The sequence below is a fragment of the Triplophysa rosa genome, linkage group LG9, assembly GCF_024868665.1.
Source record: "Triplophysa rosa linkage group LG9, Trosa_1v2, whole genome shotgun sequence".
In the NCBI taxonomy this organism is placed as follows: Eukaryota; Metazoa; Chordata; class Actinopteri; order Cypriniformes; family Nemacheilidae; genus Triplophysa; species Triplophysa rosa.
This window is the reverse complement of record NC_079898.1, coordinates 13,997,148-14,023,683: the sequence shown is the minus strand read 5'-3', so window position 1 is coordinate 14,023,683 and position 26,536 is coordinate 13,997,148. Positions and strand designations below refer to the sequence as shown.

At 38.4% G+C, this 26,536-nt stretch overlaps 2 protein-coding genes and 1 long non-coding RNA gene across 4 annotated transcripts; 2 read left to right on the top strand and 1 right to left on the bottom strand.

The window, feature by feature from the left end:
• Nucleotides 1-1,909: 1,909 nt before the first annotated feature.
• On the top strand, nucleotides 1,910-14,341 carry si:dkey-191g9.5 (rap1 GTPase-GDP dissociation stimulator 1-B). Its single transcript, XM_057341778.1, has 14 exons — nucleotides 1,910-2,416; nucleotides 4,810-4,914; nucleotides 5,787-5,909; nucleotides 6,028-6,153; nucleotides 7,608-7,736; nucleotides 7,939-8,064; nucleotides 8,217-8,360; nucleotides 9,049-9,180; nucleotides 9,283-9,417; nucleotides 9,876-10,001; nucleotides 10,732-10,871; nucleotides 10,994-11,120; nucleotides 11,441-11,569; nucleotides 11,923-14,341. Exons 1-14 carry the CDS (start codon nucleotides 2,404-2,406, stop codon nucleotides 12,048-12,050), a joined length of 1,683 nt encoding a protein of 560 aa, XP_057197761.1. The 5' UTR covers nucleotides 1,910-2,403; the 3' UTR covers nucleotides 12,051-14,341.
• Nucleotides 11,473-25,764, bottom strand: LOC130558989 (uncharacterized). Its single transcript, XR_008963528.1, has 3 exons — nucleotides 25,641-25,764; nucleotides 22,686-22,837; nucleotides 11,473-11,583 (listed from the first exon to the last, which is right to left on the bottom strand). It is a non-coding gene; the product is annotated as an uncharacterized LOC130558989 (long non-coding RNA).
• On the top strand, nucleotides 15,741-24,886 carry si:dkey-191g9.7 (GRIN2-like protein). Of its 2 annotated transcripts, none has more exons than XM_057341780.1 (3): nucleotides 15,741-15,757; nucleotides 20,827-21,390; nucleotides 22,724-24,886. In XM_057341780.1, exon 3 carries the CDS (start codon nucleotides 22,741-22,743, stop codon nucleotides 24,178-24,180), a length of 1,440 nt encoding a protein of 479 aa, XP_057197763.1. In that variant the 5' UTR covers nucleotides 15,741-15,757; nucleotides 20,827-21,390; nucleotides 22,724-22,740; the 3' UTR covers nucleotides 24,181-24,886. The 2 variants fall into 2 exon arrangements, with proteins under 2 accessions (XP_057197763.1, XP_057197762.1); XM_057341779.1 differs by lacking the exon at nucleotides 15,741-15,757 and adding an exon at nucleotides 19,342-19,836.
• Nucleotides 25,765-26,536: the final 772 nt, after the last annotated feature.

Below are 26,536 nucleotides of genomic sequence, written 5' to 3'. Positions count from 1 at the left end.
CATACTTTAAAATAGTACAGAATATGAAATCACACAATCCATAATAATGAACTATATAAGTCCAAAGATGTTAAGCAAATCAGGACATCAAATTATATCTTTCCTTCTTCAGTCCCTTTGCTTAGAGTAGTTGATTGACACTTCATATGTATCTTATTGCCCATGTATAACTAATCTAATTACATTTTTGTTAACCACTCTGTATAAAACACATCAATTATTTTTATACCTATAAAACTAAAGCTATATTCTGTTTACACCTGTTATTACGATGAAATGGATGGCCTCATACTGCCCCCTGCTGCCATTAATCATTTCATGGGATGAGAGAAAAAAACCTGTGCGAGCTCATGATGGCTGGTATAAGTTTTGTATTTATTAACATGCACAAACGCAGACAAGCACACAAACATTATTTACGTAGAAGGAACACTGTTTAGATGTTTGCATTTTTAAACAAGTATAAAAAGGTGTCAATAGAATGAAAAAAATGTAATTCTTTACTCACCCTTTATTTCAAACCTGTATGACTTTCTTTCTTCAGCAGAACACAAAAGAAGATATTTTAAAGTGTTGTTATGTTGTTAACTGGCCCCCATTCACTTTCACTGGTTTTGTGTACAATAGAAGTCAATGGGGGCCAGTGCTGTTCGGTAACCAACTTTATTCAAAATATCTTCTTTTGTGTTCTGCGGAAGAAAGAAAGTCATAAAGTTTAAGAGTAAATGATGACAGAATTTTCATTTTGGGGTGAACTTTAACAATGGCATCTTGGTAGGTTTCATTATATTCTGTGAAGTTACCATTTGGGTAAATACCAAGATTATTAACTGTCAGTATGGGATATATCAAAGTTCCATTGTGTTGGCAACTGTAATTTTTGGAAGTACACAAAAACTATTTCTGGGTTTATTTTGGGACTGTTTTGTTGTGATTGTCTATTTTGATTGGTCTCTTCTGAACTGCATATAAATAGCTATTTATTCAAATGATTGTTGCTGCCCTCTGCTGATGGAAAACACTGTTCTAATGTTACATTGTCAGGCAAGTCATGCTGCTGCAAGGACGAGCAGTATCTGACTGCAAACCTGTAGGCTGCACTTTCAGGACCGCATTTCTGGGGACGCATTTCTAGGACCCTAGGTTTTTATGTTTGCATGTTTTTCTGAAGTATGGACGACCATAAGAGTGTGAGTATAAAATGTGAATCATATTTTTTTATTTAATTGGAAAGTTAATGTACCGAAGTTAGTTGATCGTGAGTTGCTAAATAGTCTTGAATGCACTATATAGCCACAATATAAGCTTCTAATGCTGTAAAACGAGTTGTAGGCTAAGTATATTCGTTTAACGAAACCGTAGCGCGACTTGCAAGTTTATGTTGATTTAGTGTCTATGGTATGATTATTAATCTTAGGCCGATCAGGTGTCGTTAGACACTCAAATGTTGTGCGGAATTGCCTTTCCTGATATTGTAATCATTCATTTTGCCCGGTGTTTTACCACTCAAGCAGGCGCGTTCACGTGGGAAAGTGACGACACGTGCATACCCTCTATTGCAGTCGGATAATATTGGCAGGGACCACCTATGTGTATCATTATATAGACCAAGAATATCTGTCACTAAACATGAATATATTCCAATGTTTAGTGACTTAAAATGACAGTAGCCTACACCTAGAAATTAAAATTCTCATTTACTTGAATTTTCAAACCACACAGCCAAAAATGATTCTACTTAGGCATCTTTATTTATTTTTATTTTATGAATGCACATAATTATTTTACAGTACAAATAGTTGTGTCAATGAATAATGAATGAAGCTATATTCTAGGTGTACTATCCCTTTAAATGAATCCTCCCCACTGAGACAGCCCTGCTGGTATCATGATAAATAGCAGCTAGACCCCCCCTGGGTCACAAACAGTGTTCATAATTTATGCTGTGTTATACCCGATACCAAATGGCCAACAAGAAAAAGCTATAGGAATCCGATGCTGTGCATCAACCGCAGTGTATTCCTCAGGCTACTGATGAGCTTTGAGCAGCTTTAGGATTAAGAGTGTATTATGAGAAGGGAGGGATGGAGCAGCAAGAATACTGCCAGAGAGCCGGGGCGGGGAGAATTGCATCGGCGCAGAAATAATAGTGCATGAGAATTAGCCAAAGTGGATGCGGCGGCGTCACTGACAGGCACAGAGTGAAAGTGAGAGAGTGAATGACAGAGAGAGACCGGAGCAACACGCATGTGTGAGGAGCGGAGGAGAGGCACGGTTGCTGTATTGACTTCAGGCATTTTCATGCCGTACATTCTGCTTCTCTAACCGTACACACACGGGCACGGAGTCACCGCACGTATCTGCAGAGACACACGTAGACGCCGATTTAGTGGACTTGCGGTCATGGCAGAGATAGGTGAGTGGTTAAAACCTCTTCTCTTTAATCCTCTCTTCTTTTGCATTGAGCCAAACAGCGACACAATGTGACTGCTGTGAGTTTTAACTGTAAGGAGGTGAAAAACAGGAGGCTGAACATTCACACCACCTTCTCCTCATGCCTTTTCTATAAAGGTCACTGTTTTGTAGGTTGTATGCAATGGAATTGAGGTTATACTCCCAGGTGGGCTAAACCCAGAGGTGTATCCTCCGTGCGTGGGTGTTTATGTAAGGGCATGCTGGGAGCCAGACACCCTGAGTTAATGAGAGCCCCAGGATATCCTCAACCCCGCCCAGCTCTCATACGCACTGCTGCTTTCTCCCCTGCCCTTTACTCTTATGTGTAATGTTGGAGAGGGCTAATGTAAGAATAAGAGTGTGGGGAAAGAGTGGTATGGTTGTATGTGATTTACCCCCTCTGTCTATTTTCACTCTGCTTACCAGGGATTATCAACGTGATTACTTACAGTGATTACTCTTGTTTCCTCCAGTGCCCAGAGGCTGTCCATCATACTGTGAAAAAAACCAGTGATGAATAATTTAGGGTCGTATACACACTCTTAAAAATAAAGGTGCTTCATGATGCCATAGAAGAACCTTTTTTGTCCAAATGGTTCCATAAAGAATCTTTAACATCTGAACTCCGAAGAACCTTTATGTTTCACAAAAGGGTTTTGTTGTGGCGAAAAAAACTTCTTCACATTATAAAAAGGTAAGAAAGAGATGGTTCTTTAAAGAACCTTTGACTGAATGGTAGAACCAAAAATGGTTCTTCTATGGCATTGAAGAACCTTTTAAGGACCTTAATTTTTAAAGGCGGGGTGTCTGATTTCTCTTAGCCGTTGTTGATGTTCAAATCACCAAAACAAACACACCCCTACCCCCATCTTTCACTTTCGTCAGCGCTCGGCTCGGCTAATGTCCGTCCTGTGCACTGTGCACCTTACTGCTGATTGGCTACAAGGTTGTTTTGGTACTCGGCCCGACTCAGTTGTCTAAAGCGTAATTCGAAAATCGGTTACCCCGCCTTTAAGAGTGTTTTATAATGGAATTGTCACTGACGGTGTATGATGAGTCTATGGTGGTTGTCATCTGCCTTTGTTCAGAAAAAATATCCATGATTGATGCAGTACACTTTCATTGTAAACGTTTCTTGGCGTATTGATTGCCATTTGTACAGGCTTGGTTTTAACTACTAACACATGGTTAAACTATGTTTACTGAAGCAAAACCATTGTTAATTGGCGGTTACCATGATTCTTGCAGACCATGATCAGAACGCTTGAATAGTCTTGATTTACTGTCTAAATTATACATCATACAGGTCAATGTTCTTTGAGAGACCATACACTTTACAAGACCTGTTGAATAAGGATTGGGTCTTTACATTTATTTACTGAAAGAAAAAGCAAAGCAAATCACCAGCATGTTGTGTTTTGGATGTTGGTACCCATCACAAGACGCTGGTTTACATGCTAGGAGGTTTTAGTTATCTTATTTAGCAAGACGTCTTTAGTCAGCCAACCTTATTCTTCATCTTCAATAAGGTACCATGCTGGCAGCCAACCCAATATTATGACAATTCATAACTATTTTACCAGGTGGCTAATTCGCATGATTTGTATGATCTCATTTGTACATTTCATATGGTGCAGTGCTTTCACTCCAGTGATGGATAGGTTTAGGGGTGGAGTTAGAGGTGGAGCTTCATTATTGCTATTTTTCTAGTAACTGTACATTTTTGTAAGATTTAATTCATACGAACTCATTTGCAAAAGCCACCTCACAAAATAGTTTTGATGTATTGCTTTTTTCTAATAATTGTAAATTTTGTACACTTCATACAAGTTTATATGCAAAAGCCACATCCTAAAATTGTTTTTTAAAAGGGATACTCCACCCCAAAATGAAAATTCTGTCAAGATTTACTCCCCCCACAAACCTGTATAAATGTATTTGTTCTCTTGAACACAAAGAAAGATATTTGGAAAAATGTTAGCAACTGACTAACAACTTGAGGGTGAGTAAATGAACACAGAAATGTTTTAAATGACTTGCTTTTATCTTATTTATTGCTTTTTTCTAATAATTGTTAATTTTTGTACTATTCACTTCATACGAGTTTATATGCAAAAGTATGCACCCGCGAGATAAGACTGGACCAGCTATGGCTATGCCAATCCATAGCACGTCCAAAATATAAGTAATCAGCACAAACCAGTCTGAAACAACAACTGAAACTGGTCTTTTAGTGGGTTTATCTCAGTATCATACAACAGAGATGGTAATGACTCATCATGAAAATAGCCTTGAGACTGCATTACTTCTGCTTGTTGCTTTAAATGTTGCTGATTCAGTATGATGGCGTTTCAGAGGCTCTCAGTGAAGCCCTGAAGGGAATCAGTGTCAGCACAGAGCTGGTGGAGGAGGAGCTCAAGCCTCATCTGGACGTTCTGCTGAACCTCCTGTTGGAAAAGAGTGAGTGTTTACATTAAATTCACCAATTTTTTCTTCAATTCAATGTGTGTGTTTCCATATCTGTGTATCTGTAACCTCCAATCCCGCTCTCACAAGTTTACAGCTGTGTTCACATGTGACAGTTACGTAGAGTAGCTGTCAGAGTTCCCGCTGAGTCGGGGCGTCATTTAGCACTGCACTCATGATGCGCTCCTGTGCGAGCTGCTATTTGCCTCTGTTTCCTTCAAGTAGTGTGTGTGTGGGAGTATGTGGGAAGACAATCCAATGTAGGGGGCAGCAAAGGGTCAGTTTGTCCACCTGCTACCAGATTGGGGCACAAGTAGGAGTGAAGTAATCCGCATTTATATTTGAGAGGGAGGGTAAGTGAGAAAGGGTTAATCTCATTAATCCATCTCTCCTTTTTCTCCATTTCGCTTCCCATCTTTTGCTCATTCTTGCCTCCACCACAAATTACTCTCCACCAGATGGCCTTTCTTGGCACAGTGTGCCTTCAGATTGCAGATTCATCTAAAATTGGAACGCAGCCCCCACAAAAGAACACAAAGTCGGTGTTACCATGGAAGCTATAGTCTTCCTCTGACAGCTTGACCTGCCACGTTGGCCCTTGTGGATGTCATTCTTGAGGAGAACATTCTACAATGACAGATTTCCTCCTGCTATAGCATCTATGGAGGATCTGTGTCACTGTTGGAGAAGACACTCGTGTGAGCCGATCACTGAGATCTTGCTGTCAGAGCACTTCTAAAGCACGCAGTACAAAACAAAAGAGGAGAGATGAAAGAAAAATTTAAGCAACAGGATGAGAGATTGCGTTTGTAAACAGAACAAGTTTATTAAAATAAAATGATCTAAAGCTGTCTTTCTATCTCCAGAGAAAGGAATGGCAGAGAAAATCGTTTCTAGTGGTGTTCTGCCCGTACTGGCTCAAGTCCTGAGGAAGAAGAGTCCTCTCACCTCTCAGATTACCCTGTTGGTAGCAGAGATGGCCAGGGAAGGTAAAACAGATTTTAGTGTAATGAAAGTAAATACACAATACAAAAATGTGGGAAAACAGCGATATAAATTGAACAAAAATGTCCAAAATGAGTGGTTTCCTGTTGGCTTGTGTGTTAGCTGGTGTGAGGGACCGTTGTATTCAAGCAGGACTGGTGACAGCATTAGTGCCTTTACTGAACAGTTTGGACCAGGAGCAGCTGCTGCACACGGGCCGAGCGATCGGACGCATCTGCTTTGAAAACTGTGAGTAATACTTTTACTGTCTGTTACTTCTTAAAGCCAATACAAGCATTAAAAAAGAGTAAATTACTATTCAATGCTCTCCTGTAGCTCAACCGGTGGAGCATGGCACTAGAAACGCCAGGGTTATGGGTCTGAATCCCGGTCATACTGATAAATACACTCTTAAAAATGAAGGTTCTACGAAAGGTCATTCTGTTAAAAGAACCTTTCTTTTTCATATTTAAAAAATCTAAGAAACCCTTTCCACTACAAAGAACCTTTTGTGAAGTTCCTCAGATGTTAAAAGCTCTTTATGAAACCACATGGTCAAACTGGTTCATCTATTTCATTGTGTACCACCTTTATTTTACTCTAAACTCACTCTAAAAGAAAAACTAACGAAATACATCTAGTTTGAATCTTTAAGCTAAATAATTAAACACACCAATGCTGCACTTATAACATCTGTTTCTTTACTTTTTTCTTACATATTGGAATAACACTTTTAAATTGTTTAACACGATGTTTGAAAAGTAGCCAAAAGCATCTGACATTGGAATTAAAGATTCTATTTACTGTATGTACATATTCTTATTCACTGACAACTTATTTACATTATGTACATTGTGTTTATGATGGGTACAGACTTTTTTTGAAAACAAAAAGGTTTTAACTATACAAAGTCAAATGGAATGCCAAAACGTTTTAATATTTTAATATTAAAATATCTCAGTATCAGTTTAATATCTCAAAACTGTTCAGAATGCACGTACTTGATCATGGAGAGGCAACTACTACACTTTTGTATTCCTTAGACACTCTTTATCATGATGCTCATAGGTTCATAACAAATTGTATAGAGTATGTTGGCCGTCATTGTTGATATGCAGGCTAGAGCACTGGTATTTGTTTGTTTACAATCTATCCTGGGACTTTTGTCATCATATCTTAGCTCTTTTACGACACAAAAAATTGAAGGTTCTTATTTTTTACGTTCACAGAACTTGCATATTGTGTCAGTGCTGGGAAAACAGTCTTTTCGGTACGCTGCCCTATGTTTTACAAAATGATCTGAAGATGCAGGACTTGGTATCAATGTGTACTTTTAAATCTTTGATCTGTGAGCTGTTGAAGGAAGATTCAAGTTGTAGATGTTTTTGAACTTGTATAGATAATGTGTATGTCTTGAAAGGTCGTCATTTTGTGAGTTTCTATTGCTGCATGTCTTGGCCAGGGTACTTTTAAAAAAGATTTTTAATCTCAGAAAGTTTTATTTTTCCTGGTTAAATAAAGGAATGTAATAATTCCAAGGCAATGATATGAATACATGTAAATGTCCTTGTGGTCTTCTCTATTCATGTTCTCACATCTTCTATTGCTCTTGATGCCAGTCTCTTTCTTTTCTGTAAGTCCCTATACGCCCATTCACGCTCCCCATGTGTCTCTCTCTCTCTCTCTCTCTCTCTCTCTCTCAGCCGTTCAGCAAACGCAGCTGGTAGAGAATGGAGTCATCCCCAGGCTGGTGACCATAATGCAGCAGTATCCTGAGAATGACCCACTGGTAAACGTCAGCCTGCTGGCCCTCTGCAACCTTGCTGATGTGGGTAAGGCAAATGTAAAGACAATATGGACAATGCCACCCCACTTCATTCCGTCTAGCCTGTTTGTCTTCTTCACATGAAAAAATATTTTCTCATAATTGCTCTGGTAATCGTTGAACAATGGATGGCTGAAAAAGTCTGTCATTGAAAAGGGTTATTCTGATGCAAAATCCAGTGCAGTCAGAGTTTGTTTATGTTTGAACAGATGCTGCACGAGAAGCTCTGGCAGATGTGGGTGTAGCAAAGGTTTTGACTTATCAGCTGAAACGGGCACCAGATGCAGAACGTCGACATCTCATACTGGAGGTTCTTGGATCACTAGGAGAAAGTGGTAAGCTATATCCAAACCGTGCATGGACTCAGCTTTCACATAATCATTCGTATGGCGCCCCTTGTTAAAATGTCATCTTCCTTGGGTCCTTAGTCACTGTCCTTGGTGATGATGAACTTATAATGAACTCCTTGCATGTGCATGTGTTTTAGATGCTCTGAAACTGCAGTTTGTGGAGTCAGGCGTGCCCGAGGCTCTCTCTGAAATGATTCGAACCCTTCAGGGTGGCTCTGACACACACGACCTCTGCAGCATCAAAGTGGCTTCAAACCTCATAGTGACCCTCCTACTGGGAGGTACGTCTCTCTCAATGACTACTCTCAATCACTATGGGAATTTATATTACAAGCAAGACATTTACTAAATGTGACCCTGTACCACAAAACCAGTCATAAGAGTCAATTTTGCGAAATTAAGCTGAATAAATAAACTTTCCGTTGATGTATGGGATGTAATGAATTTGTAAGGATATGACAATATTTGGCCGAGATACAACCTGGAATCTGAGGGTGCAAAAAAATAAAATATTGAGAAAATCGCCTTAAACGTTGTCCATCAGAGGCGCTGCAGCAGGCCGTTGCCAAGAAGAAACAGGTTTGTTTTAACGCTCTCTATTGGCTTATCGCTGTAATGACCTTGTGGAAAGTAGATGAACCCGAAAGTGGAAATTCTAAGCTTTACATAGACTTGAGTGGGTAATTCCCAAAGAGCGGGCAGCAGTGATAGTTTATAGGCGTGTTTCCCGCCATAGTTGCTCGCGTTTTTGCTGTGTCCACTCACAAAAATAAAGTTTTGATATATTTACGGTAGGAAATTTACAACATGATCTTTGAACTTAATATCCTAATGATTTTTGGCATAAATGAAAAATAGATCATTTTGACACATGACACAACTGGTTTTGTTGTCCAGGGTCACAAATAAAAAAAGTCTACTAATTGAGGTTATTATGAACTATAAAAGACTGTCTGTGTTTGTTTACAGATGAGTCAATGCAAAGGTGTTTTGGGGAAGGGACAGGGAGAGTCTACCAAGATGTTCTCTTCTGGCTGCAGTCCACAAACACCGAGCTGCAGTTGTCAGGAGCTCTGGCCATTGCTAATTTTGCCAGAAATGGTAAGGATATGAATATGGATGCTTTTTGAAATGCACAAACTGATTATTCTCTTACGTTTGCCTATGATAGAAATGACCATAAAAAGTTTTCTCTGCTTTTAGACAGCAACTGTGTGAAGATGTTGGAACTGGGGGTTGTTCCTTATATTCTGGACCTGTTGGAGCAGCATGTAACAGAGGGAGATGTTTCTGTACAGCATGCAGGCCTTAGTGCACTTAGAAACCTTGCCATTCCAGGTTATACTTTTCTGTTCTTTTTCTTTTAATTCAATATAATCATTTTTTGAATACTACTATATTTTAGAAGCACTGTTGGATTTCTTTAAAGGACACAATTTGGACACTGATCCCAGTATGGGATTCTGGTGTTACCTTTACATTTATACATTTGGCAGATGTTTTTATCCAAAGCGACTTGCATTCAAGAAATACATTTTATCAGTATGTATGCTCATTGGTAACACCAATGACCCATTGCTAATGCAATGGTTCCCCAATAGGGCTACAGAAACAATTGGTGAGAACACCAGCTTAACCAGCAAGACTTCCTTCATATCAAACCATATCTGCCTAGACAACCATGAATGTTGATGCTGGTCTATGATGGTCTATTCATTCGGTTATCTTTACAATTACAAATAGTCTTAGTTTGTAGTTAGATCTGTTATTTTGGTTTCTCTGTTTTTCTTATTTAGCCTCTAATAAGGTGCGTATGTTGGAGGATGGGGTCACGGAGAGGATCAGGACACTTTTGCGCTCTGACATGCCTCCTGTCCAGTTTAAACTGCTGGGCACTTTGCGCATGATGGTGGATGGCCAAGGTAATGAGTCTAGAAAATTGCTGTATTGCTGGGTCACATACAGAAGACTAGTCTGGAGTTTATCCATCATTAGGTGCAGTAAAAACTGTTAAAAAAAGAATGTTGATAACATAAAAAACAACATACTTTATTATGGAAAAAATGTTGCATTAACATGCAGTAGTGAATCTATGGCAAGACAAGTAAAGGTCTGAAGACTGGATAATCATATCAGCGCGGTAAATGTGTTTGTGGAACAGCATTGTCTATTGTACAGGACTATCAAATAAGATTATCATTTGTTCCTAGCGGCAAAAAAAGGACATTCAGTTGGCAGTTGAAGAGGAGGACACAAAACAGCCAAGCTGTAATTTTTAGACAAAAGCTTTACTTAACTATACAATTACCTGCCAAATGACTATGATGTCAAATGAATTAACATTTCTCCTCTACAACTTTAAACCGTTGAGTATGTAGAGGCTGTAATTTTCAACCCCTCACTGCAGTTTGTTATTTTAGTGTGAGCTCTTAGACACCTCGGTGTACAAACAAAAGACCAGCAGCAGCTTTGTCGGAGTAAATTACTGCCTGTACGTAATTCACTTGCCGAAGGTGATCTGAGTATCTAAATACAGAGTAAACAAGCTGCAGTGTTACTATAGTACCTCTGATGTGTTTCATCTGGATTCTATTGTATATACTTCTTTGCAGTATTTTTTCTCTCATCGTTTGTTCTTTATTATTTTCTTAGAGGAAGCAGCTTCAGTGTTAGGGAAGGACGAGATTCTGTTAGCACGGGTCATGGAGTGGTGTGATGCTAAAGATCACGCTGGTGTCAGGGGTGAGGCCAACCGTCTTTTAGCAGCTCTCATACGACACAGCCGAAACCCGGTGAGTATTAAAGAGACACACATAGAGATAGGTCTATTCTGTAATGCATAAACAATCTAACTGAAGTCATCAACCTTGGCTGAAGTCATTCATCAAAATGTTCCCATCTGCTGTCTTTAAAGGAAGTCATCCAGACTGTTATTAAAGTAGATGGAGTTCAACATCTCATCTCAATGGCAATCAGTGAGCATGTCATCATGCAGAATGAAGCTTTAGTGGCTTTAGCCATTGCCTCTGCTATAGACATTGGTAAGATTACATGAAGAATTGTAAATTCACAAGACTTGTTTGGCATTAGACTGGTGTAATAGAACTACTTAATGACCTGTAGCTATGTCTTTAAATTTTTTACCATCAATGCACAATTAAACCTGGTAACTTTTACATGATGCGTGCACAATGCCATAAAAAAGTATTCACATATAAAGTTCAATTACACCTCACAGAAATTACACCATTAATCTCTTGCCAAAAGTTAACCTAAAATAGTATTCTCACCTTAAAAAGAGTGATAATGTGTCTCTTCTGGAATTCTATTCAATTCTAACGTGTATGTGTTTTGTTTGCAGAGGCTGTTCAGGAACCGTTTCGGGATGCTGATCTCCTGCCCACCTTGCAAAAGATGCTAGATGATCCTGTTGTGGCCGTGGAGGTCAAATTTAGTGCTTTAGGCCTCATCTGCAGCCTTGCCAACTCGGGTCAGTAAAAGACACTGTGGAAAGGAGAAAGACTTAAGTCAATATTATGTCAACTACAGTAACCAATTAAAATTATTAGTCCGGTAGTCAAATACTGTAATTGAATGATACTGTATTTTATAGTATTGGGTGTTTCCATCCATTTTCTAGTTTAGAAAGTCAGTAGAGAGGCAGTCTTTTCTATGGCCTTTGCTAAAATAGTCCCAATGGTAAAAAAACCTCCCCCAGAATGCACCATAAAAACCAGTAAGCTGCATTTGCTGTTTAATATATTCTCTTACCGGAAATGTCATTAGTATCATTAGTAAATGTATTAAGTCACATCTTTAAAAGTGAATTTTTCTCTCCTACAGGCATGTTACGGGAGCAGATAACCTCTCTAAACCTGAGGGACACTCTGTTCAAACTGTCTGCTCACACCAGCACAAAGCTTGCAAAGCAGGCCGACACAGTGATGGCTGTTCTTTCAGAGACTGGCTAGACTTTACAAACGATTACACATCATAGCATTACAGACTTCTTCCACACTCATCATTTGTGACATTTATGATCACCGCAAAGAGTGCTAAACACACATACACACAGCTCGACCTGATTTTGCCAAGTGGTTGATGTCCTAAGGACAACATTTTTATAAATAAAACCTAAACCCACACCAAACCCCAACCCTAACCATAACTTACCCCTAAAATCAGAGGGAAATGATAAGTGAAAAACAATGGTCTAGAAGCACCTAATCCTGGTTGGAAGATTAAACTTAAAATAAACTGTAAACTTATTTCTGAAATCTGATTGGTTGATTTAAATGTTGTCCCAGGGTCAACATGATGTTGTCCTAAGGATATCAACCACTTGGCAAAAACAGGAGAGCCATACACATACATGGCTACTTCATCTAGCAATGCATGTAGTCAAACCAAAGCTATACATATTTACCAGCCCACTTTAGAAAGAGATGATGTGATTTCATCATCCAAAGTAAGAGGTCCACGATAGAATATCTCATTTGTTGTCAGCTGTCACCTGTATCATTCATCAAACTGCAGTAATGAACCTGTGGCTCTCTAAAACAAGTTTAAAATCTGCTAAAGCAGAAGCAACTCTGTAAATACAATGGGGTTTTCATCTATTTTGCAATATCCAGTGGCAAATTGACAAACATGCAGTTAATAATGATAATGTCCATGGACTTCCATTAACGCTAGCTCTAGCGAAGCTGCTGTATGTATCTATGTGCTTACTGTCTAAACCTCAATATTAATTCAACAAACATTTAACTATATCATTTGGATTAATGTACCACACTACTTTTAATGCGAGTCGTGTTAATATTTGTCTTGTAATTTCTTTTGTCATTACCATGGCTGAATCAATATGTCAAGTTATGTCAAATGTAAAAGATAACGGTTAGAAAAGAGGAAATATGTCTTGGGTTGTAGTGTCTATTTTCATATAATAGCCAGCCTTACTTTCGTTTTTTTTGGGCAGGGCTTTTTGATGCAGATTCTTTGATCATGTTGATCATTTACTACGAGTTGGCACAAAATACTTCATAATCTACGTATCGTGAAAGCAATAGATTTCAAGAAGAGTTCTTGAGCTTCCCAAGTCTAAATTTAAAAAAAGCAATCTAACAAGTGTTGTGTAAATGCTGTTGTTGTGTTTGGATCAACGTACAGGTACATATGACCTAAAAATCTAACTCAATTACTTTCAAGGCCAGACCTCAGAAAATGGACAACACAATTTAGTGACTATTGTGTCAGGGAAAGTAATGCTTTGCTTAAATAAAGTGTGAATTCTATATATTTATACACAGTGTTTCTCAGAGAGTCAGAATGACTGACTTTTCTGACATGAGCTGAATGTTGCTCCTGCTCTGATGGTGTTCAGTCGTGGCCGATAGAACGCAGCTTAACGTAGAAACAAAGATAACCTTCATGATTTAAAAAGGCACTTCAGAGTTTGAAAAATAGCACAATCTCCTTGGTAGCTGCTATGCTTGTGGATGTTAAATAACATTTTTATATATAAATAGACTATTTTTGTGTGTAAATTGTATGGTTTACCAGAAAAGCTTGTTTCTGGCAATAAAGTAAAAGTATGGCAGACAATGTCTGTTTCACCTATATTCCAGAAAGTCAGCAAGCTGACTAGTAATACTATACAGTATGTACGGTTGAAAACTATTAGACAATGATGTTCATGCTCTCTGTGTGGGCTGGTTGCTGATATTCTTTAATATATATTTGAAGTCTCCCCACACTTTAGATTAAGAAAATATTTTCCTGCCATTATAAAATATAAATATTATTGCATAACATTTACTGAAGCCTTAAACCATTTTCAGAATCCATGAAATTTATGCCATGATTCTAGAAAAAACATATTTGTTATTATTTCCTGTTAGTGAACCACTAATAAAATAGATTATTATTTATATGTATCATAGGTCACAAAACCTGAAAAATATCTGTCTTAGAAATGACCACTAGATGGAGACAATAGAAACACTACTGAAGCCAAAAGAGTGGCTCTGATATCCACATGCAAGATATCATTGACCAGTGTTTATTCATATACTAATGATTGTTCGCAAAAGACATACAATGGCCTTAGGGAGCTAAATTTTCATTATATTACAGGCTGGAAAATTTGTCCAACAATCATTGTAATTATTGCTTTCCTCTGCAATTTGATTTCATGCCAGTTTATGTCTACAATGCAATTATTTGTTATTCATGGTAACCAGATATTTGAATAAAGTCATGTAATGAAGTCTTTGTTTGTGTTTTCTCTAAAGCACCGTCAATTGATGAGATTACAGTCACCCAGGTAAACTAACACTCCTAGAGACCCATCAAAGGGACAGACACCTGAGACAGGCAACCTTTACTCATAACCTTGTCAGGTCAGACTGTTGATTTTATGTGATGTCTAAAGGAACCACACTGTTAAGGTTTTGTTTACAAATTGACATTAAACAAAAGGTCGGTATATTTTGCAAAAGCTGTGCCAAGTGAAACATATGTGGTGTCTCCTCAGGTCAGAAGCATCTACACAAGCTCTTCACATCACACAAGCCAGGAGAAGGATTTCTGTTGTGACAGATATGATTTATTAGTTTTCCCGCAACAGCTTCCATTGCCTTGTCTCGTCGTTAAATTAGTAGGCTACATATTTGAATAACCATTTGAAGCATACTGCATGTTTTATACACTGCGAAAATAGCATGTATTTCACCTATATTCCAGAAAGTCAGCAAGCTGACTAGTAATACTATACAGTATGTACGGTTGAAAACTATTAGGCCTTCATATCATTTCCCCAAGACACGCAAGCATGAATCTGGCGTCCTCCATTCTTTCTGTCAACAAAGCCTGAACACAACCAGCTAGGAATCATGACATTAGAACTGGGAATTATCAAATTTCCAAGAGCACGTGAAGGCAGCATCCTTATGTAATGCTGCCTTCACGTGCTCTCGGAATAATTGAAAATATGAGTTTCCGAGGTAGAAATTGCACATGAACGCCCTCCGATGTCGCCTTTCCTATTTGGAAGTTGGGAAATAATGTTGATACCCAAGTTCCCGACTCCCGAGCTGGGCAGGCGTTACACAATCAACATGGCGGATGGGAAAAGGATTTCTGCTGTGACATATATGATTTATTAGCTTTTCCTAACAACTTCATTGCCTTGTCTTGTCGTTGATTAGCACATATTTACATATAGCCTTTGAATAACCATTTGAAGCATGCTGTATGTTTTATACACTGCGAAAATAGCATGTATTTCACCAATATTCCAGAAAAGTCAGGAAGCTGACTAGTAATACTGCCTTCACGTGCTCTCGGAAATTCGATAGTTCCCACTTCTGAAGTCATGATTCCGAGCTGGTTGTGTTGAGGTGCTTTGTTGTTGGAAACATGGAAGACAGATTCATGCTTGCGTGTGTCTATCTAGTTAGCTTGCTGACTATTCTGAAATACTGGTGAAATACATGCTATTTTTGCTGTTTATAAAACATGCAGTATGCTTCAAATGATTATGTAAATATGTACTAATTTAATGATAATACAAAAACTAATAAATTATATCTGTCACAGCTAAAATCCTTTTCACGTGAAGGCAGCATAATGAAAAAGGTCATCGACAAGTTATACGTCAGCTACGCAGGAAATCTTGGTAATACAACCATGCTGCTAATTCTCTTGTTGCTAATGCTGCCCAGGGGCGCATATGGGATTTTTTAACTGGGGGGGACCAAGCTGTTAGCAAATTATTTAAACTCAGTTAGTTATTTTGTGTAATTTGGGCTTTAACTAGTGCTCAAGTAGTTACTTTGCGTAATTTGGGCTAATGGTTTGCACTTAAAAGCCAGTGGAGGATTCTTATTTGAAATCATGGATAAACAACAATGAACAAAGGGCTCCCTGATCAACACTAGCAATGCATGATCAAACTGTTATTTGTCTAGTATGCCAATCACCCACCAAAACTTCATGCCTTCTGCAAAATGTTTTATTTAAACATTTAAACATAAATCTACCTCAGTCAATACAGCACATTGGGTTAGATGATAATGTTATGCCAGGACCCTATATGATTTAGTCTTGCAAGTCCAGATAAATCATTATTTCCTGACGATAAATTGTTTGATTTATGCAACCATTCTTTTTGTAAATTCCCTATTTGCCTCTGTCCACTCACCTCATTTGCCATCCACCATCAAACTAGAAATGTTCACGATGTGGTATGTGTTTTTGCTGTTGGTCCTTGACCAAAGTCTTGTAGTTAGCACACTTTGTCTGCGTTGTGTTGTGTAGTGTAGTGTGCGTGCTGCTACAACAAGAAGATGACGGATGACAAGAAACCTAGTTGTGTAGTGTAAGCGCCATAGCAATTCAAGTTGTCTCACAGTCCCGTAGTGTCAGCTCGGCTTAAAGTGTGGGGGAACGAGCGTCTGACAGGCAGGCTACAGTACAGGGAGGGACGCGCGAGCTCAGCTCAACCAAAGAGGAAAATATAGCGGTGGTATTAGACAATGCATCCGAATGATGCTTTTACCAATGTTTCGTACTAAGGTGCATGTCACGTTGCAAAATGAAAGAAATCACTCGTGAGTGTACAACAGTTGATTCTTCCAGGTGCCAAATATCACGTTTGAGCAGCTATACACACAGTCTAGAACAACTAAAACATTGAGGTGCTTGTACACATGATACATATGCAATATATTTAACCATGCTTATTTCTTAAGCAAGTTTTTGCATGTCTTACGAAGAGAAAACACGTTTCTCGTCCATTTCCATGCGTGGTCTCGAGCACACGTGGGAGCTTTTTTAAAGGGACACTCCACCCAAAAACGAAAATTCTGTTATGGATTACTCATCGTTTAGTTGTTCCAAACCTGTATAAATTTCTTTGTTCGGTTGAACACAAAGATATTTGGTAGAATGTTAGCAACTGAAAATTCTTTGGCATCATTGACTACCATAGCAGAAAAAAATATAATGGTAGTCAAAGGTGACCCAGAATTGTTTGCTTTCCTAAATCCCCCAAAACATATTTTGAGTTGATCAGAACAAAAAATATATACTATACCTAGGAAACCATTCAGATAAGTAAATATAGCAATAGAAACATATCTTGGCAGTTGTTAACTTAGATTTGACACCGGAAAATAATTGGGCTAGTTTTCATTCCATTTGGGCGGGTTTCAGGAAGCTAGTTTGCAAGATCCCTGTGACCAGCAGCAATCACAAGGTATGCTAACGTTTACATGATGACTAGCTAGAATTCTATATAATCTAGTTCAGTGATGAGATGGGACTATTTTGTATTTAAATGTGTTTAATCTTAGTATTTTTATATTTTCAAACTAAAATACTTTTTGCCAATCAACCTCCTCATTAGACTGCATGGATAGGCAGTGTTTCAAATACATCCATTTGAAATACAAAATACTATTATTTTGTAATAGTATTTTGTATTTAAATGCATTTAATTTAGTATTTTTTAGTATTTATTTGTGTATAGCCTAGTTAATTCAAGAAATCAGCAGTCTAAAGAGGTTGATTGGCAAAAAGTATTTTGTATTTTGAAAATACAAAAATTCAAAGACTTATTTTAGAATGTAAGTTCTACTTCTGTAGTTATTTTGGTGAAAGTAACTCAAAAGTAATACAGGAGTCATGTAACGTATTACAATTCTCCTTAACCACCCAAACATAAACCATGGGAAAACCAGTCACGCGTTTAAACACAACTGCATGCTGCACGGCGACAGCACATAGAAATCAACCCGTGGCGTTACACATTCTGCATGTAGACCTATTAGCCACAATCTCAAATAAAGAAATAACTGTCTTACATTACTGCTGGCCTGCATGCAAAACTCCGAAAGTGGCCTTTCTTTCTGCGTTAACGCTGATGAAGTCCTGCATGAGGACATTAATGTTCAGTAAAAAAAGTCTGAAATTCGTTTTTGCGCCATTTGGACAAGACCGCTCGTGACACTTGACCTTCACTAACGCTGTGACGTCATGAGATACTTGTGTTGTCATTGTAACAGTAACGTTTAAAATTTACGGAGTGTCTATTTACACGGAGTACAAATAGCCCGCCCAAGGAAGCAATGCTTTTTACACTAACCGAAAATAGCTGTATTTTTGGGTATAGAAATAGTAGTTAGATGCTATTGATACTTATAAATACTGGCAGATAACGTTACTATTTGCACCTCAGTATTGTTGTGCATTAAACATTATGCAATAATAACAGAGTGTAAATAATTTAATTTATAAAAATTGATGGCAACTTATTGAGATATTAAAGCCCTACACCCCTAACCTCACCCCAAACTTTATGAATAAAAATTAATTTTAAGTCTTAAAAAAGAATTTTAAGTCTTAAATATTTTTTTTAAAACAAATGCTAGAGTTGGATTAGAACCCCTATCTCCTGTGTCACGCTATACAGACATTACACCTTACACCACTGAAGTTACTATGGTGTAATTCTTACACTTTTTCCTATTCCAATCACGTATTGGTGGGCGGACCTAGTGCAAATAGTCTCTGCCTTTATTTATCTTTAACACGTTGTTTCAGTTTTTCTTTCAATTGACGCCATTTATCTTTGTCACTGTTTCAGTTTTTCTTTCGCTCGACGCCACACTTCCCGCGGCTATGCAAGGATGCATCGTATGTAGCCTTGCGCGCCTACGGAATCCGCTTGAAGTCCCAGAAGTCACTGCGGCGCGTCCATCCAAGTTCGTTCTTCTGAGGCTGCCTCGCAAGGACAGAAGTCCGTTCTTTGCGTTAATGGAATTGAGAAACTGCCAACGTCTTTACCGGTGCCTGTCATATTACCTGCAGTATAGAGTTGATCACAAGTAGCACGTGCAGGCGTTAAACAAAAAAAGACCATCCTCAGCGCTGTCAAACCATACACGTTTGGTTTTAGTAGATATGTAGTATATTATAAACATCATCAAAACTCGATGTTATAGTATTCCCGTTACTGTTTGCAAAAGTACGAAAGTGCTCTAAGAGTGATTTAGACCGAATCAGCTGATTCGGCCTGAGACCGATTCTTGAACCGACTTAAAAAGTGATTCATTCACGAATCGGGTGGGTATCAAGAGTGTAAATTTTACATCAGACAGATGCAGGTAATATGACGACTCGACTCTAAAATACTGTCATATGTTTTGCGTTATTGCTACTTTATCAAGAAAATAGATTCACTGCTAAAAAATATTAAAAAACTAGATGCTTTGTCGCTTTTGTCAGAAAGAGAGATGGGCTAATACTCTCCCATGCTGGCGTTTCCTCCAGTTTGTAAATTTTATTTCATTTTCTTAATTTGGACACATTTTTTCTCAAACTAAATTATTTGCTGACGTGTCTCCTAACTTGAAGTGGCTCAGGATACACTATTGAGGTTGACTTCAGAACAAGTTTTTATTGACCATTCAGAAGCTTTGTCTGTTATGCTTCTCATCGTGAGAGTGTAAACAGGGCAGTATGGGAGTGGCTGGTGTTAAGGTAGGTGTGTGAACATTGGACAGGAAAAATCCTTCTGCTTCAGGAGGAAAAGAGGTAAAAGAACAATAGTGCCCTTTGGAACAGCCATGACTCACACCTGAGGACTGTCTTATATAAGAGAAAGTTCAGAGTCCTATTAAATGACACCTGAGACAGACACAGACACAGGAGACTCGCCTCTAACCACCTAAGTACTGAATACACATATGGAAGGTAAGAAAATTGTCATAGATTTTTGCTACCACTCTGTTAAACACTGGGAAACAACAAATTTTCCTTAAAAAAATAAAAAAGGTGATCTGAAGCACTAAGGTAATTTGAACCTATTCTGTAATAGTGATGAACTAGGTCCTTTAAAAAGTAAGAAAGAAATGGTTCTCATAAGAACTTTTGAGTAAATGGTTCTTTGGGGAACCCGAAACGGTCTTCCTATGGCATCGCTGTGTGTAGCATCTTTTTTAAGAAGTATACTCAATGATGTTGTGATGCTTTTCTACGATGTGAATTGATGAAGCTTGTCAAATTGTGTCTGCAGCACAAGTAAAGACCAAATTCATTTTGAAAAATGGGCACATAGAGTCCACATCCTTCTTTGTCACAGATGTAGCATCAATCCTCATGAAAAATCCTGCTGATTGGTGCTGGCTGTTTTAAATTTGTCTTATCTCTCTGGCAAAAACTCTTGCTTTGTTTACTGGATTTAATCTGCATCTGGCATATTCCTCAAATGACAGGGCTGTCTTCGAGATTCGATAGATAGATAGATAGATAGATAGATAGATAGATAGATAGACTGATTTAATGTTTTTGGAAATTTAAATAAACTTTGAAATAAATTCAGGCTGGTGTTTCCATGTGCGTCCATAGAGAGATAATACGTCATATCACTCCATTAGAAAAAAAGGAAGAATCATCCCAGTCCCATTGAGAAATGTGTTTCCATAGCAACAGTAGAGGAATGATGGTTAGCCAAAGAGACCTAGGGAGGGACGAGGGAGTGGCAATTCTTTGTACTGAAAGAGGTGAACGAGAGTAATAAAATCCCACTGTGTGTTTGTGTATGCTTGCATAAAAGGAAGTGAGGGACATTTTGATAAGGAGGGAGGGAGGGAGGGCCCAATGAGATAGAGAAAACTAAGTGGATAATTTGTATATGACCACTGTTTTTCTTTAAATTCATTCATGCGTTTTATTTCCTTTTAGATGGGTGAAGTGGCAACAACCCTGGCGGCTTAATAACCACTGCACCTCCTCATCATCACCATATTCTCCTCCTCCTCTCTGTATCCAATCTCCTTCAGCTCTTCTCTCCAACCCTCCACCACATCACACGGATAGTCTTTCTCCACAACACCCACACAGCCACACACATTCCTCTCTTGCTATCTCCCTCTCTCTCTTACACACACACACACACACACACACACACACATGCCCTCCTGCTTGGGGATTTGAAGATGTGACTGAAGCTGCCTTGTAATCATATGAAAGTGGAATATAATCCCGAAGCTCCCTCCATCTTTTTCACTCTTGGAGCGGGGATGTTGAAGGAGAGGACAGAGATGAGTGACATGTAATGGAATGATTGTGGAAATAAGATCCTGCTGACCGTTTCTCATTTTATGTGGACCTGCGCTGACGCTGCACCTTCAGGAGACTGGGATGACACCACAGGGCGTTAAAGAGATACTGGGCAGGTAAAGACCGGGGACACAAACGACAAAGATCAAAAGGGATCGTAAGCATCATCTGTGACTGGGACACAAGGTAGGCATTTCTTGTGCTTTTGTAAATACTGATACCATTTGTCCTGTTGTGTATGTGGATGGGTGTGTGTATGCACAAGGTGGAGATTTTACCTTGGCAGGTATTTTTGGACTTTGTAGAAAGAAGATGCATAGGTAACTTGAAATGAATGAGAGTGTTTGATCTATTTCATAATACTCAGTTCAGTAGCACATACATTCTATTGTATGTTATATCATTTATGATAATAAATGAACATTACAATTTTATATGATTGATAATAATAAATAAACACATTTAAAGTAAAGTTGTCTTACTATGTTTTAGAATGTATAGAGAAAACTAAAGAGAAATTGTTCTGTGGCTGTTGCTGTTGCTCAAATAGCTACAGCAAGTAATAGTGTTTTAATAGATGTTATTTTTCACCCGTATTAACCTGTTGCATATCTCTGAAAAGTGAAGCAAAGTCTGAAATAGGCTTTAAACAGGCACTTGCAAAAGAAGTATCAAATGTCCAAAAATATAAAAATGTTGATTGTTAGCTCTTCTCAATGTCTGTCGTCTCCCAGAATAAGAACAAGATTGGATTTGTAGATTTGAGAGACAGTAGAGTGGGAGATTAACCCCTGAGAGATTTAGGTAAAAACAGCCATTTAAACAAATAAATCATTGCCAATGCTGGGTTATTTTCCACCCAGCGTTGGGTCAAAAAGGCATAACCAACCGTTGTGATATAAATTAACATATGCTGGGTTGGGTCAAAAATGATTGGTTCAAACATAAGCCATTTTCTAGGTTATTTTAACCCAACGGCTGGGTTTGTCCCTTTTGGACCCATCACTGGATTGAAAATAATTTAGCATTTTTTGTTTTCCAAACACCTGTGTGTCATATCCCTGCTCCACCTCCACCATCCCAATATGCAAAGACATGCATTACAAAGATTTGCTTATTGGGATGCCACGAATGCACAAGTAGAGCATTATATCCATTTGTTTAGCTTGTCAGGGCATATACGAAGAATGAATCTTAGTGTACCATAGTTCTCATATGCTAAAAATGGGATCAAATTAACTCCTTCACCCATATTTAAAAAAAGCAACCAGTTAATCCCAAACATCTATTGCAGTTGATCCAGGTTTCTTCCTAAAGCTATGGAGAAAATAGTTTGGTTTTTATTTTTGCGAGTGTTTTTACTTGAAGCAGCAGGCTGAGATGTTGTTATTTGGGAATTTACCAAATGCTTTTATCCAAATGGACTTATAAAAATGAGTATGTATTAACCCAGCCTATATTTAATACAAACATTCATTTACCTTGATGCTTCTTCTCCTAATCTTATATCCAATGGCAGAGACTGGGCAGCCTGTGATGGAACGGTTCTCACCAGGGGTCACAATTCCCTCAAACCCTGCTGAGTGTGTCGCCTCTGACCCGATTTCTGCTGAGGTGAAGGTCTTCCACCAGCCTGAGGAACAATTAAAGAGCTCCAGTGAAATATCATGCTCACCAAAGAACATTAAAGACAGTGAACAGACTGCTGCACTAACCTGCAATATCAACTCTGACCATGTGACTGATCAACAACATACAGGTCATCACTACATTGCAGAGACCCATGTGTCTGACGGTGCAGATTTACAGCTCAAAGACATAATGAACCATCACAATAAACAAGCATGTGGAGGATTATTGTCAGTGCACAGGGACCACGTTTTATATCCTCATAGAGACCTGAAAGAACACAGCCTGTTATCAATACAGAGAAGCCAATCAGACAGCTTGCAGATATATGAAGACGGCCAAGCTCCTTCTCGCAACTGTGATGCTGGCTCATTTTGTTACCCAATAAAGGAGCAGGAGACTTGTGCGCAGTCATTCCCGTCTTTAGTGTGTAAACAGGCCATGCCGCTTCAGCAAAGCAATACGGTTACAACATCCACCAGAACGGGGAGCAGCAGATCAGGCAGTCCCACTCAGCCATCCCAACAAACATTTGTTCAGACTGGCGCATCTTCCCAAATACAAGTGCCCAGTGAGGCCATTCCAGAGTCTTCTTGCTCGAAATTTCATGATGCCGTTTGCTGTAATTTACACTTCCATCATGGAGCAGTAGAGGACACGTTTGCAGCATACTGCCACCCACAGCCCATTCCTGCCCCAGCACAGCTGTTGCCACACTTAGTGGGAATGGAAGGGAACCACAGGGCCCAGGTGGCATCAGGCAACTCGCTTGCTCTCCCTCGACTCATCAGCTCTGTCAGCGAGACAGGATTGAATGCTAAACGACTGTTTCACTGCTGCGATCTGGACTGCTCTTGGCCTGGTCCACTGCGTCCCACAAGAACTCAGATGAGGCAGTGGAAAGATGGAGAGACCACAAGGGAAGCAGCGACCATGACCTCACAGAAAGAACTGAGAGATATAGGGGTGCAAGTAGGTCAAGACTCTGAGGAATATCCAGAGCACGTGTTCCCAGAAGTATGTCTGCTTGAGGAAAAGGTGAACGGGAGCGACAAAACCGCGCCAAAGAGTCAAAAGTCTCCTGTAAGGGATGTGAAATGGGATGCAGAAGGCATGACCTGGGAAGTGTACGGAGCCTCAGTTGATCCCGAGGAACTTGGAATTGCGATTCAGCAACATCTGGAACTGCAGATTAAAGAGACTATGGGAATAGCAGCAAAGCTCTCGCGCCAGAACACAGCAACATCTCAGCACAGCTCAGGATCAACACACGGGAATAAAAGGAGGTTATTGAAATCCCTGCGTCGTCCAGGCTGCTGTACTAGTACCACCACTGCGGTGGACTAAATAACCAACGTGACTTCAAACTGATATTTTTGAAAGACCTTTAGATATTGAAAGCCAAGTGAAAACTAGATTCATTCTAACCTTGATCATTTTACAAGAAAAAGACATTTCTTAAAAATTCTTTGTATTTGCTCTTGGATAACAGAACTAAGTAGTATGTTATGGAGAAAATTGTGCACATAGGTCTTCCATTCATTTGAATAAAAAGATAATAGAAATAAATGTATAACTAAACATATATATGTAATAAAACTAATCAGTAGAATTAGTTTGTCAAGCTTTAATAATTTACAGAAAGATTGTGTGTTTTTATAACTGCTATCCTTGTATTTTAGTTTTCCTTCACCTTTCAAAGATTATGACTTACAATAATGTAAAATTGTGTCCAATAATTAAAATGTGTTGATTATTGAATCAGCTTCCAGCACTCTGTTAGAGGTATTAGAATGACGCGACCTGCTGGACAAAACACAATTACAAAGGCTGATCAAATTATATGAACATAAAAAATAATGTTAATATTTAAGTCTATTTAAAAAAGTACTAGAGCCACAACAACGCCAATGCAGACACATAATCATATAATTTCCAAACAACTTTCCCTTTAATGAAGGAACATAGAAAATACTGCAGCACGTACATTTGTCAAAATGTTTGATTGTTTGTCAAAAAAAGCTTTTCAAAGCTAATTAAATGTTTCAGAAGCAGTCTGGTTTTGTCTGTGTATTCAACCAATAAAAGCAATACTAGCCTTTAATATGTGATATTAAAGCAACTATTAAGCAAAGCTTCCTCTACATTGCTTTGTATAAATTCGATTTTTTGTTCCTTTACAGGGTGTTGTCTTCTATGTTTGTGCTCTTATCAACTTCATAATCAGCAATACAGTTTTGACTTTAACATGGTGTTTAACCAGCTTTGCCATGCCATTGTCATTTTTAGTTCATTTTGACAGACTATAGGCCTACTTGTCTTTAGCCCAATTACAGATCTATGTTGCAAAAGAAGAATTTGACTCCGTGTTAAAGTCTCCCTTTATTATATTCATAGAATCACATGCTGAAAGTCAACTGTCTGCAATACATGAAATTTAGGGAATTTTGCTGTCTATGCAAGACTCTTCTTCAGCCGTTTTGGATATCAAAAATAACTCGGAAATGTCTAGTGATATTATTGTGAAGACCTGTTATAGTTCTGTGACCAAAGACCATTTACAGAACTTCAGTGAGACCACGACGTATATACATTAATAAACATTCAAATAATTGGCATGCTTTTGTTAGTGATCATAGATTGTCATTAAAATCATATCATAAAATCATAGTCATTAAAAAGCCCATATTTGACCAATCAAACTATATATGCGCGCAGCCTGTATAAATGCATTAATGTCGCGCTTTTAAATATTATACAAGCAGCTTTTCTGAATCCTTTTCTGAGAATCACCTCATCACACCTACCATGTTTAATTCACCTTCAGCAGCACACAACGAGCAGTGCTGCGCCTTACATAACGGATGCATTTATTATATTTCACACATGACAGCGAGATATCGTGAGATATTTTGTGGACACGGCCATACACGGAGGTAAGTACTCCTTTATAGCTAAATACACGTATTTAAATCAATAGATCGTGCATATTAAGGGATTGTTGGGGAGGTCTAAGCCATATTTCATGCAAACACACAAGGCGGACGTCGAGAAAAGCAAGACACTCGACGTTGCGTGTAGATATTAACATTTTTGTAATCTACACAACACGGAATCCAATCGGCAGTTTCGTCTAGTCTTTATGTGTTGAGTCGAATAATCGTGTCCTAGAAAACAATTTTAAATGATTGATACGGTGACCATTTTTAATTTTGGACAAGACGAGGTGTACAAATCATATTTTTATACATACATCATAATATAATTAGAAAATATGATATTACGATACTGTACAGTTCTCTGGCCGTTCAAGCAGATAAATGATTGTGAATGGATTGTTAATTTCCAGTGACCTAGTTGGAGCATGGCCATATTTCTAGACATTATTTTATACATTTTGCATATTATATAGGCCTACATACACACGAATTTTTCCTTTTATTTAAACAAGCAACACTAAGTAGGCTATCCCTGCTGATAAAAAACTATCTATTACAAATATTATTAAACCCATCACGAAATTATTGTATGTAGTGTGTTTTTGGTGTTATTCCAGTAAGGTTCAATTGTGTTCTAACAGTTCACACGTGCCAGATAACAGTTTACATTAAAACCAATACAATTCCCATTACAACCATTAAATACATTAGAATTCTGTGATGGTTTCTATTGTTTTTTCCCCACCAGGCTAGTATTAAAATTA

Coding starts and splice junctions, on each gene's coding strand:
- si:dkey-191g9.7 (XM_057341780.1), top strand. CDS start 22,741: ATGGAACGGTTCTCACCAGGGGTCACAATTCCCTCAAACCCTGCTGAG.
- si:dkey-191g9.5 (XM_057341778.1), top strand. Junction 5,910..6,027: donor AGCAGAGATGGCCAGGGAAG/GTAAAACAGATT, acceptor CTTGTGTGTTAG/CTGGTGTGAGGGACCGTTGT. Junction 9,181..9,282: donor TGCTAATTTTGCCAGAAATG/GTAAGGATATGA, acceptor CTCTGCTTTTAG/ACAGCAACTGTGTGAAGATG.